Consider the following 14,291-nt stretch of genomic DNA (forward strand, 5'->3'; position numbering starts at 1 on the left):
TTTAAATGACATAGGGAGTAAGCCGTAAAGGTGATAAAATTGACGGAATTTCTTCATTTTACCTTTTAGTTAAGGAATTTAAGAATGCACAAGACAAATTCAAGAACCAAATATTATTTCAAATTTAACTTTCTTTGTTACCATAATTTTTCTCTTATGTCTTTTGACTCTGGATTTGACAGAAGATTCATCATTTTCTTCTATTTTTTTTTTTTGCCTTTCTTTATCTTTGGAGGGTTACTGAGACATTATTGAGATCATAGGTTGATTTTTGCAAATTAATTTGCATTTCTATTGTGTTGAATTTGTCTTTTGTGTTCATTATTATATGGAAGAGCAATTACGCTTGAATAACAACTTGTCCATTTTGCAATTTTTACTTTTGTGCCTTGGAAGAGAAAAATGAATGTGTTCACACATGCGGAAACATTCTCATTGACCTACTAGGTTGATAGCTAATTAAATTGCCTTTAATATGGTATATAAAATATATACCATTTTTAGTCAGATAGTCCATGAGAAAGATAAACCTGAAAAAGTGTTTACTTTCTTTTTCTTTTTTTGCTGAGTGTATTTGTGATAAATATATATATTGTATATATAAGAATACATATGTATATGTATATGTATAGTGGGATCTACTGTCTACATTATCTCAATTGTATATGTTGATATGATATGTATAGTGATAGCAATGGACTTCACCATAACATGGCGGGGCGGTCCAAGGACTGTTAAATTATCATGTGTATGATTTATCTATGTACACAGATGTGTATGGGAACAAAAAGTGTGTTAATGTGTAGAAATTGTTCATAAAATTTTGGAAGTTTTTTTTTTTTCATACATTGTTGGATGTTTTAAAAAATGAGTATGTGTAGTTTATAATAGATTAAATGGGAATGAGCCCCATCACAGAACACCCCCCCCCCCACATACACACACATACACCTGATTATAATCCTTACATAGACAACATATTCAACCGTCAGTAACAGAGTAAGTTCCGTTACTGTAATTGTATTTAGTAATACTATCTTTCTTATTTTGTGTTTGTTAAAAACATGTTTTTTTATTGTATATGTTTTTTGTAGTTCTTGTTATGTCTTATTTTTTGAATTTATAGAATTGATATATTGAAGGCTAATTGAGTTCAGTATAAATTTACACTGTGGTTAATTTTCTTTGACTTTTGTTATACACTGTCATAGATTCTGATAAATGGCAATCGTCCCGAAAGCTCAATTAAGGGGCTGCAACTCAACATCACAGCGGCCATGTCTCTCGTGCAGGTTTTGTTGGCAGTATGTATCTATATCTGAATATATGATATTTATAATTTATAAACATAAATGTATAAATATATATATATATATATATATATATATATACATACACACACAGTATATATGCAAATACACACACGCTCACACACACACACACACACACACACCTGATAATAGCATGTGGTGCAATGAAATTATTTTTACCTGCACAGAAATGCATGAGTTCTTTATTGCTACACTCCATTGTAACATACATATCGAGAGGAAACAGTGATTCAGTTTTTAGATTGGCCCTTATTCCATGACACTTACCATGTGTCGGGAATACATCACATCTTTTTTGAAAGCTGTCTTGAATATCTAGTAAAGTCAGCATTGCAGGGTCAAATATCTGTATCAGTCAAAGCAAGCTCTCACACCAAATTTGACTTGTTTGAGTGTGTTAATCATACTGGGTAATTGAAATGTTGCCAGAGCCCAAGCTTCATTCTAGAATCCATTATATTTGATAAGTGAAGATTTTAATATTAGACACTGAGAGAACCAGCTACAAAGGAGAACTGCTCTTCAGCCTGATACGCACTCATCAGAATACTGCTGGCCTCATCCGCGTATGAAAATCAACAGCAATCATTTCATGGTTGTGTAGAGTGACAAAAAGAAATCTCTTTACTGATGAGTTAGATATTGCAGTTAGTCTGACGCATATTTTGATGATAACAAGATTTAAGACTATGTAATACCGGGCATATTAGTCTCCTATATAGTACTTGCTAAATTGCCATGAAAGACAAAATTGCCTTTAATAAATAAATGAGATCAAAATTTTAATGAGACCAACATGGCAACCAAAATTTGAGCAAGTTTCCATTGGTTTGAAAGTAACAATAGGTTGAAGGTGATACAGAAATCCAAAGTCTTCTAACAAGACATTATTTTAGGACCTCCAGATTACCACAAGGAGGTAATGAACAGAAGTTATCTTCAAACAAGGAGACTCTGATAGAGTGAATGCTTCTTTTCTAAATGTCTTTTTGATAATCAGTGTCTTTAACAGTTTAATCCTTCATAATCAGTCTTGTAATCTAACATGGATTTTGCATGGCAGTGCATGAAATAAACTGTTATACATCACAAATTAACTGAAGTTGTGATGCAGCTGTTTGTATTCACCATGATCTTCATGGAAAAGTCTTCAACCTTGAAAAATAATGACAAAACAAAATCCATTGATATCAACGCATACTGATACCCATTGAAAAACAAGTATTGCAAATGCATCTTAGAGTAATAACACCCACAAAGTGAATTAATTGCAAGGCTTCAACAAACAAGAGTAACAGTAAGCAGGTGAATGTTTGCAGCATGGTGCTCCTATAGAGCCTCAATCTGAAGAAAGCTACAAGCTGCTTCTACACAGACTGGCTTATAGCAGCATCAAATATCAGATCATATTCACTGACAGACATGCTGTGTAGTTCAAATATATATAGGTTGAAGTTCCATTATACAAAAATGCAGCAAGACATATAGCACCAATGGTATGTAATACAGAAAAAGGAGAAAGAGCACAAATCATTTCTACACCAGGTAACAGTGACTATCAAGCTTGTGAAATAATGCTGGGATAGGGCCTATTGTAATTTTGACTCAAGTTATATAAACCTGTAAATTTTGTTTCATGGAAAAAAAAAACATGGAGATCATAAAACAAATATCTACACAACAATTCTCACATACTGTATAAGTTTAAAACATTACAAAAGCACCCATTGAAAACAGTATATTTCTATATATATATGTACATATACACAATTGTAAATATTCGTACAAACAGAAGACTGGATATATTTGTAAATAACATTCCCACAATACTTGAAAAAAGTAGTAGCATCCTGAAACCATATCTCCAGTTTTAGAGAAAAAAAAAATATCACTGAATTCTTTTTACATGAATGATTAAAGTTAATTTCACCGCCTCTGAGGACTATGTGGAGCTTTGAAATGAGGACAACTGTTCTTTATCACATAAGCACAAATATTACATCACATTGTTTGTGATCAACATCACACTAAACTCCTTGCATTAATGATCACTCCTGCCTGGAGAAATAGGGGAGAATGTACTATAGTCTCACATTGACGGTCCAAATTTTTCTCGTAGATTTAATATAATGGCAAATTAAAATACTAAAACTCTCCATAAGGAAGGTCTAAAAAAGCAAGGAGATGAAAGACAATGTACCACATTTGCTCCATACCTTTACAATTTTCAATCATTTATAGACAGTGAATTATCTCACATCTTTTGGTATTATGTAAATGCCACTGTATCAGACACAATAAAAGCTGAAAAAAAAAATAGATAAATAAAAATGATACTGTCCATAAGAATGATGTATAGAAGCTGTTATGGCTGCAGACATACGAAAAACGCTGCTGCTGTAATATCAGTTCACGATACATTTTTAGGTAATCAGAAGTACTGTATAAGCTGTTATTTTTGCGTACAAATATTAACGTGAATGAGGAGGTCAGAAACATTTTCGCGAGACGTTGTTTTCGCGAATTGACATCAACGGTATCATAAATGCAGTATTACCGTTAGCGCAACGCGACATTTTCCCCTGATGTTAAATTTGTGATCCGACTGTGATTCCCAAAATTAGTGAAAATAACAGCTGATACAGTATCATACATGAGATTGGATTGTTACTGGTGCTACCAGACTGCCAGGTTTTCACCTTTACCTTTAATACACAAAACATACATAACATCAGTACAAGAATGCCTCTCACCATACGCACAAGAATTGTCACATCTAATAAATATCCTGTTTCTTTTCTCACTTAAAGGTGAGAGTTAAGAGTAAGAAGTATACAGAGAAAATTTTCAGAATTAGTTTGGTCACCTTTTGATTCCGACAGTACATACTGGTTGTGAAATGTTAATGAGTATGTAAATTTAGAGGAGAGTTCAACATGATTAACAAATCAATGCACAACACTATCTTCATACTGTCTTGGAAATACAGCATTGTAAAATATTCAACTACCAATAATTTTCAATGAACGTATTTGTCTAAATAATTACCAAACTTCCCATGAGCACCAAAATAGCAGACCAAAATACAGGCTTTCATGAACAAGCCTTTAATTTGTCGAAAGAGTAAATTCCTGATGGGAAGGTGTTAATATCAAACTTCATCATAAATGTCAGAACATAAGTATGCATGGACCCTATATATGTACAGGACAACCAAAAGTTATTCCAGATTTCATAAATTTTCTCGCATTTTCTAATAGACACCTACCCGTGTATACTCGAGACTGGTATTCAATGAGTTAAGAGCGGATGCTGGAAGTGTTTACTATCCAGATCGTGTTTGGAGACACTACCAACATGTATCTTTGCCATCGTAGCTTTTTCTGTACAAACCTAAAGGCCTGATGAGTCAAGGTGTTACTGTAAACCTTACACGAGTCAACAAATCACATTAAGTCAATGCAATTCAAAAGTCAAATATTTTTTTTTTCTTTTTGTTATTTAGTTGACTTCCACATAAGTCAACAGATTTTCTCTGGTCCCTTGCATGTCAATGTATGTCAGGTTCACTGTCCTTCAAGACACACTGTTTCTGCATTACATTGGAATTGCATTAGCCAAAAGACCATTGGCAGACAATCTAGCTACTTAATCAATCTGATGATGATATGCTAAATTGACGTTATTCACAGATTGCTTTCCTTCCAAGTCGTGATATTCATCATATGCAAGACAGACAATGATAGCGGGTAAGGGGAACTGGATGTATGCAAAAACTGGCATGGTAACAATACTGTCATGACATCATGTGTCAGTACTTGAGACAAGAAAATGCATCAATAATCTATGACAATCTTTCAAAAACTCTCTCACTTTCAGGATATTTTCTCGAAATCTCCCACTCTCCTGCTAGAGTTTGAGTTTCTCCTCCTCTAGTTCATTTTTTTTCCAGTGTAGATTTTTGGGTTCTCTCACTAAACTCCAGTTTTGTCTTGTGATATATTGAAAAGGATTTCAGAATATTATTACATTCTTGTCAAAAGCAAGCATCCGTACACAGAAATACTTTTTTTTCGGAAATAAGAAAAAAGTGTAACCTCAGTTTTGCACACCTGACCCATTCCAGCCACTCAAATATCTGATATGTTATTACTTTCATACTTATATGTTTAGTGTACCAGTATCCTGGCAATATGGAAGCATCATTTTTATGATCATAATCACAAGTGAGAGAGAGCATAATCCATACATATTGTATAGAATATTGTCATGGATACATTGTGTATTCTTGTGTATGTCAAACATAATTATAACATTTAGGTTGCCACAAACAGATAAGTTAGGATACCACAAACAGATAAGTTAGGATAGTTAGATTTGATCTGATATGATTTGATCTATGCTACACTGTATACAATCAGTGCTTGACAGTTGAGTGTAAACATTAATTTAGATACCTCATACATTCATTCTTCCAGCTGACTACCATGAAAGTAGTACTCCGCTTTGCATGGCTACCAACTCTGCCGGTAGTGCAAATTAAGGTGTGGGCAGCATGCCATTATCCCTACATGTCCTACAGCAGAACTCTGGATAAGGATCCACAGTGCAGAGGTTTGCCAGGACAATGAGTTGACAGGTAGCATACTGAGGCTGATCCTGGCAGCTTGGGTCAATTTCAGCACCTGTCAAAAGCAGAGAGTGAATGTGAAGAGACCACAAATTAATCACTCTGTAAGCATTGTGATGCTAAGAGGGAAATGCAATAAAAAGAGGGAAATTTTGAAAAAGAGTATCATTGCCATACAGCAAAAGTGTATTTCCTGGGTCATTTAACTATATAGGGGTCTACAGTATACAGGGGAAACTCGGTATAACGAACACTGCTATAACGAGATATCGGTTATAACGAGGAAATTTTCTCGGTCCCAAATTTCCTTCCACACAAGTCTATGTAAAATGCTACTCTTATAGCGAGATCGGCTATAACGAAATAACTGCTATAACGAGATAGATTTTGTGACTTCCAAACAAAGAAAAACATAGTAAATCAAACCTGCTATAGCGAGGTAAAGCAAAATGCCTTCGGTAAAGCTTTACTTCGCCTGTGCTATCATCTTCCGAGATTGTAAAGCTTGATGCGCCAAAAACTGTCTTGTACACACATAATCATTTTCTTCCGTGCACTCCAGCTAGCACTGCATGTTGTACGTGTGAAGTGTGTGTGTGCATGCACACTGTATGCAGAAAATGTGGTGGGACGGCCATGTGTATACATGACATCATCGAATGACGTTTAGCAGGTGTGAGGCAATCTGATGCCGTGATTGGCCTTCTACTTAGGGAATTCCCCGTCTTCACACACACACGCAGTCATAATGTACATACAGAATGTGTCACATACACACACAGCATTGTGCAGACCATATTCAAGCTTTCCACACAACACACACCCATACGATAACCACATACCAATCCACAGACGATCTTGATACAATCGCAAGCTATATGAATTTACAAATTCAAACATCTACAATTAATGAGAAACACATTCTTGATATTGGAATGCCGGATTTCCTTGGCGAAAAACATCTTCTTACCCATAAAGGTGAGTAATTCCCTCACACACAATATCAAGTTATCAGTACTGATTGAAATATGATGGGTAGTCCCACATGTGCAAATTAATGTCTTTATTTTATGCCTTCTTTTATGCCTACTGATATAACGAGATATCGGCTATAACGAGGAAAATGACTCGGTCCCGACCATCTCGTTATATTGAGTTTCCACTGTACCATGACATATCATATAAGAAAGAAAGAAGAAGAAGAAAAAAAAAAGCAACAGTCGAAAAATCTGGTCATCGTAGAGTATATACATGCAAGCTAGTGACCTAAATACGACCTTTGACCTTGTAAAATACACAACACTGAGGGCAGCATCACCAAAAACAATGGTAGTCAACATTTAACAATCATACAACCATTTAATCAATATCTGTCACAAATGCCACCTGTACAGCGCACGGCAAGACACCCACCATAAAACGACCTTTGATCCTTTAAAAGACTGATCACTGGAAACTGTACAACAGATTGACAAAGTTCAAATGTGCCACAAAAGTGAGAAGTTTTTTCACGTAAGTACTTTGTGGAAAAAAAAAATCACATTAAATTCATATGTGAATGTAGATAGAAATGAAAGAGATGAAGACTTTAAAACAATGGTGACAGTCAAAATGAAAACAAAAAGTAGAAATGTCACTATGGCAACTGGTATGCCAAAAAACTAAAATGACATGTTTGTCATAAAATAAGTGTTCATTTTCCTTGCACTACAATTGGATGAATGGCTACATTGTTTAAGAGAGCAGGTATTTGGTGATTTTAGGGTTTTTACTTGACCTTTGACCATTCCATAAGTTTATGCACTGAGTAGACTGCAAGGTACGAAGGAAAAGTGTAATTTCAACATAAAATAGTGAAATTTCAGCATTTAAACTGGCCTTTGACCCTTAGACCTTTGACCCCATGACCCTAAAATTCCAAAGAGAATCACTGTCAATCAGCATGCATGAATACATTGTATGTACTAATTACATTTCATGGTGATACCTTGAGCCACTTCGGAGATATGAATGAAGTAGTGAAATTTAGCATTTTCACTTAGCCTTTGACCTTTTGGCCAAAAACATTCCCAGAAAATCTGTATTGGGTAATACATGTGCACACTAAGTTTCAAGAAACCTTCAGGCATCGCATAGAAATGAGGGAAATACTGAAGTTTTGAGGAGTTGACCTTGACCTTTGACCCATGAAGATGAAAATGTACAATATAGGCCAGCATTTGGAACCCTCTTTGCTTTATCCCTTCTGATTCTAGAGAAGATTTGTAAATATTCCTTAATTTGAGGAGTTTGGGCCCCCTGAGCATGGTGCCCAGTTGAACAAATTGAGATCCTAAACCCCTAGGCATGCTACCTGCCAAGTTTGGTGAAAATCAATCAAGGGGTTTTCAAGAACAACATGAACATGACCTCGGTGCTCTGTACAATTCAAGTCCCCATTTTGACAAGGGGGGGGGGGGGACACACCTGATTCTGCCATGAACAACCTGCAAACAACAGTCATCAAAGTACTACTAGGTGTTTCAAAAAACATTTCCCACTTTTGATCATAAATATTTCAAAAACTGTTCATTCGATAAAACTGTCATTGATATGAATAATGGCTGGATAGTGTACAATTTGGTTAAAGGTAATTTGCATGTGAAAGCATAACTCAGTTTCATGAAATCTAAGATTGATTTTGAAGTAAGTTTTCAGATTTTGGTCAAATTTTAACCCTCTGTACAAAAATTGAACTTCGCACAGGAACCAATGATGTGTATGTGAGTGTGTGCTGACAATGGCCCTGAACAATGGACATGCCTGTACCACCTGTTGACTAGGCGTCAGTCTGGCGCTCCCTTGCACATGAATGCTTAATCAATAATTCATGTGGATTGCCCTGGGCACTGCTAGTCTGAATTCATGCACGGTAAAGTGCTTGCAATCACCACATTTCATTCCAGATGGCAATCATTTTCAAATTTTGCTTCTGACATATCACTAAATTTGGGATATAAATAAGCATGAATGATATAAAGTTCCTCATTTTCATACAACTGTCTACTAATTAGATAGTCTGACAAATTTTTCGCTTTTTCGATAAAAAGACATCATTTTTGGTAAAGAGTTCAGCAGCATTTATCATTGGGGCGATTTGTTTCACTAAGAGTAGATTTATTTAAGGCTCCATATACACAAGAGTATTATAGACCTACTCTGATTGATTTTCTTTACTTCCTGTCACCACGTTTACGATAGAACAGAAAATATTCATTGTAATTGTTTTTCAGAAGTAGGGAGAGCACTGACGCGACTCAACGACAGTATTGACAGGCGTTTGACTTTATACAGATACTGCCAGAGGCTGAATAAAAACTAGCTGTGATAGTGGAATTTCTCATGAATGAATAATGAAGCATTCAAACCCTGGCCATTGTTCAGGACCATTGTCAGGGTGTTAACCACACACTCCCATACACACCCATTGACCCCTGTGCAAAGTGAAATTTTGTACAGAGGGTTGAAAATAGAGCAAAGTCTGGAACCTTACTGTGAAATTAATCATGGATTTCATGAAACTTATTCATGCTTTCATATTTAAACCACCTTCAACCAAATTGTACACTATTCAGCTATCACTCATATCAATGACAGTGTTATCTGATATATAGTTTTTGAATTATTAAGAATCAAAAGTGGGAAATGTTTTTTGAAACACCTAGTATCTCATTGTATCAACTTAGCTCTATCACTTCTGCTTCTAGGGAAGATTTTTAAAGATTCCTTAATTGGGGGTTGAGCCCCCTGGCAGCAGATGGAAGAAGATGAAAATATTAAAAGTTTACGCACGACGCACGATGGACACTGGACGGAGAGCGATTGCAATATTAGTAGCTCACCTGAGCTGAAGGCTCATTTTACCATCTTTACTTGACTTTTGACCTCATGGCCAACAACTTTCTCCAAAGAATCTTTATCAGGTAATACATGTACATGGATACACTAAGTTTCAAGAAAATACCTTCCGGCATTGCATAGATGTGGGGGGAAATAGTGAAATTTTGTGCATTTGACATTGACCTTCGACCTTGAGCACATACACCCAAGAGTTGATAGGCACAACTTCGTCCACTCATATGTATACATGCAAAGTTTTATTAGGATACCTTAATTTTTTTTAGTTACGCGGCCCACAAAATTGGTTATGAACGGAAGGAAGGACGGACAGACAGACTACAGTACCTGAAAAAAAGATGCCTCCAGCAACACTTCATGGTGGAGGCATGAAAAGAGAAAATTAGTGGTTGTTGCACAGATAATTGAAAAGACTAAGGCTATGAAAACATACCTATGACAGACAGAACAGCTGTCGAGCTCATGAAACTAATTCCATTGGCTGCTGTACAGGAGTACTCGCCAGCATCACTCTGCTTGACATCTACATTGACATAGTGAGAAAAAAAAAATCAAGTTGTGATCCACAACCATAATACTGAATTCCTTCAAATTCAAAGTAGCATTAGTTTCCTGCAATACCAAATTACTGTATACACCATATATTTAGCGAGTCTAAATTTTAGCGAATCGGAACTTCCCGACAATTTCGCGAGTGGTTAAATTTGCGATCATGGAGTCCTGTACCAAACAGAGAAATGTGTATGCGTACATCACATTCATAGCGTGATCAGAGTATTTTTGCATGTCTTTAATTTTGCAAATAGCACCTGACTCGCGAAATTCGCAAATATAAAAACCTCACGAAATATTCAGCGTATACAGTATTACGATGAAAATTTACATGCAGTGACAATTCATTTAAATGGAATGGGTGTGGCACCAAAAAAAGTGCTTAAAAAGTGCAAATACTATACATTTATATTCTAATGAGCGACAAAATATCCTGATATGCTTGACAATTGTCAGTTAAAGGGATGGTCTAGTTTCGGATGGGATGGAGGATTCAGATTTGTAAATTTTTGCTAGATAATTACAAACTACTTATGATATGAAACATGAAATATTAAAGAGCATACAATTCTACGAGGTATTCATCAATTTTTATTTGATGAAAATCGGTTTTGAAATTGCTGAGATATCCAAAAAGAAAGTAAAACAAAGTGGTCCTAATAAAAGGTGGGTCTGACCTTTTGTCAGGACCTCTTTGTTTCTGGATATTTAAGTCATTTATTCAAACCCAACTTTCATCAAATAAACTTTGAATTCCTTTTAGAATTGCATGCTCTTTCATATTTCATATGAGGTTTCTCATTATCTCACAAAAAGAGGGAAATGTGAAGCCCTGTCTCAACCAAAACTATACCATCCCTTTTAACAAAAAGATAAGTCATAAGCCGTGATTTGAAATGCACAAGGATGTTGATTTTCTTATCGCCAAGGGTATCAAGCTTCCTAGCAGTGATGCATGCATGTATGAACAGCAGTCCTTGACCTCTGATAGTGTGCCGAGGACACACATGCACACAACACTGGTTCTCATTAATGACAATTGATGGACATAAACGTAAGAAGAAAGATTGTTAATGGTCACCATTGAAAAGATTTTTAAATGTGGAATTTGTACACTTAAACTTACCTTGTATGATAAGCTCATCATTGTCAGCAATAGTGAAGCGTTTGGTTGCAGGTAGAGGATTGCTATTAAGACTCCACCTTACAGTGGGTTTAGGAGAGCCTGTGGTACCGCATGTCATTCTGACGGTATCACCTTCACTCACTTTCTGGTTGTCAGGTGGGTTGACTATTTGCACATCAGCTGCAAGTGTTCAAAACAGGCAATGACATAACAATTAATCAATGATAGAACACGTATGGCTGTTGGTAATGGACATTTTTATTTTGTTTTTAAAAGGTGAATATTGGTTAATCTAGTGGGACAACCACTTTAAAGAATGTCTCTTTCAATTCAATACTCTCTCTTCAGTTCATCATACAATCCATATAACCTAACCTTTACCTGTTGAGGACGAGTCCCAAGTATATTCCGGCAAGTGTCTATGGGAAATGCATGTTGTAGCAAAATCAGCCCATCCTCAATGGGTTAAGAGCCACAAATATTGGTTCTAAATGGCAGTTTCCTGGTTGCTCATGATCTAACATTTTTTCGTTGAGTAAAATGAATAATGATTTTTTATAACCGTATTGCGACACTCGTAACTCACCTTCCACAATAAGAGTGAATGTCCTCATCTGAACAATGCCATACATGTTTCGGGCTGTACAGGTGTAGGTGCCAACATCAGACAATCCCACCTTACTGATTCTGAGAGATCCACCAGGCAGCTTAGTGATCCTGGGCTCAATGTCTGACAGCTCAAGACCCTGGAAATCCCAGGTGATAGTAGGAGTAGGGTTGGCCCTGGCACGGCAGTGCATTGTCACACCCTTCCCTTCTCTAACCTTCAGACGAGACTGACGGTGTCGACGTCGGGATGGACGCGAACGCTCTGGAAACAAGAAGAAGAAGAATCTATTTCTAGCAATGAAGAGTGTGATATAAAAGGCTAGAAAAGATTTGCAATATATTAGCATTTTCAGCAATACTTCAATTACCGGTATTTCATGTTTTGAGTAGTATTTGTACCAGCACTGAGTAAACTCTTCACCAACAAACTGAATGAATTACACCCAATGGAGGAGATGTGGTACAATGGATAAGACAAAGGGCTATCGATCACATAACCCCCAATTTGAGCTCCCTGGCTGCAGCAGTTGTACCCCAAGGCACAATCTTCATTTTCTAGGTTCCAGAGGGGAGATACAGCTGTCGGTTCCATTGTTTTCTGGGAAGTGTTACTTGTTTCCTGAATTGAGCAGCCACTTTAACAAATCCTGGTTCACATGAATATGTAAGCATGTGTATCTGACAAGTTGAAGGGAGAAAAGCTGTTGTCTCTGTAAGTGTCTTTCTTATTATATCATTCAGTTGAGATGTCCTCTGCACATATTGGTATTATTTATCTTTGCTGCAGTGTATGATTTTACCTGTCACCACAATTTCAAAAAGTGCAGTGTCGGGTTCTCCTACGCCATTGTCTGCCATGCAGTGATAGGGTCCTGAATCACTGACCACAGCTTGAAGGATGGTGAGTGTGCCACCAGGACCGGTAGTAAGCCTAGAATCACCCATGGTAGCTATATCTTGTCCATACCGCTGCCACGTGATGGTTGGGGTTGGTACTCCAGACGCTTCACATGTCAGCACCACCACACTACCAGTCTTGGCTTTGATTCTAGATGGATTTTGGCTGATGCTAGCTGAGGACAGACCTGATTTGGGTGGAGGAGATAGAAAATCACCAGGACCTAATACACATGTAGCACACAATTTAACAATGATTTGCGCCTCCAAATATTACAAGTCCCCTACAGCAAAATAAATTCCATTTGATTGCCAACACATTCTACAGACAATTTAGCTTTAAAACAAAACATAACTTGTTGGATCAATCAAATGAAACATTGTAGATGACCAAAGATGTTGTGCAAGGTTTCATTTAATCTAAGCTGATATCAATCATAACTCATTTATGCAATAAGGCCCAAGTGTTAAGGATATGTTTTACTTACTCTAGTAAGTATGTTCATTAATTCTTTCCCAAAGTTTAAGTGGTATTTAAATCTAACAATCAGGAATATGAATGAAGGTGTCCTGAATACTTAATAAATTTGAACATGCCATGCACAGATACCCCTTGGAACCACAATATCACAATCTTCTTGTCCCTTTCACATTTGAAAACACTGGTGTATTTGCATGCTACATTGCCTTTCCAGAACCAAGGTAAAATAACTGTTTCAAATTAGAAATATGTACTTTACAAAACAAGAGATCCGGGGGTCTTGCACTCATTCAAGTATCACAAGTTTACCTTCCACACATTCTTGCAGACTATTACCGGTACCTAAGAACACGGCAAACTTTCAGGGTAGGGAAGCTTTGAGGGCCTCCATGGGGCCATGGAGTCCGTTCTATCATACTGGCAAAGATACCTGCCAAGCATGTAGAAAGTCTGACCATGCATTTTCAAGAGGTCAAAGTGGAAGTACTGGTTCCCAATTCGGTCCTGGCACCATGAGGCAACCCCTCAAGACATCATAAATAACCTTGAAAGAACATTCACTAATTCATTTGCTCAAAGTATTTTTTGTGTAATAGAATTGTTTGTCATTGTTTGTTTGGTGATTTGTTTGTTTGTTAACTATACTACTTGCCAAGTTTGGTGAATATCTTACCATGTGTTTTCAAGAAGAAAATGAAAATATGAAAAGTGGGTCCTAATCCCTCCCCCCCCCCCCCATGGCCCTAAGGGGGACACTCCCAGATCTGC

General features: G+C 36.6%; 1 protein-coding gene across 1 annotated transcript in view; it reads right to left on the reverse strand.

Annotated features, from left to right (window-relative positions):
* Window positions 1-4,870: 4,870 nt before the first annotated feature.
* Window positions 4,871-14,291, reverse strand: part of LOC139718029 (papilin-like) — a 151,538-nt gene continuing 142,117 nt past the window's right edge. Inside the window, exons 27-31 of the mRNA XM_071629519.1 lie at window positions 12,946-13,230; window positions 12,123-12,407; window positions 11,537-11,716; window positions 10,292-10,381; window positions 4,871-6,016 (exon numbers count right to left, since the gene is read on the reverse strand). Of these exons, the coding sequence (XP_071485620.1) occupies window positions 5,871-6,016; window positions 10,292-10,381; window positions 11,537-11,716; window positions 12,123-12,407; window positions 12,946-13,230 (986 nt within the window). The 3' untranslated portion in view covers window positions 4,871-5,870. The remainder of the gene's footprint in view (window positions 6,017-10,291; window positions 10,382-11,536; window positions 11,717-12,122; window positions 12,408-12,945; window positions 13,231-14,291) is intronic.

The sequence above is a fragment of the Diadema antillarum genome, unplaced genomic scaffold, assembly GCF_040938485.1.
Source record: "Diadema antillarum isolate AM-2024a unplaced genomic scaffold, OU_Dant_1.0 scf00000087, whole genome shotgun sequence".
NCBI classification, from domain to species: domain Eukaryota; kingdom Metazoa; phylum Echinodermata; class Echinoidea; order Diadematoida; family Diadematidae; genus Diadema; species Diadema antillarum.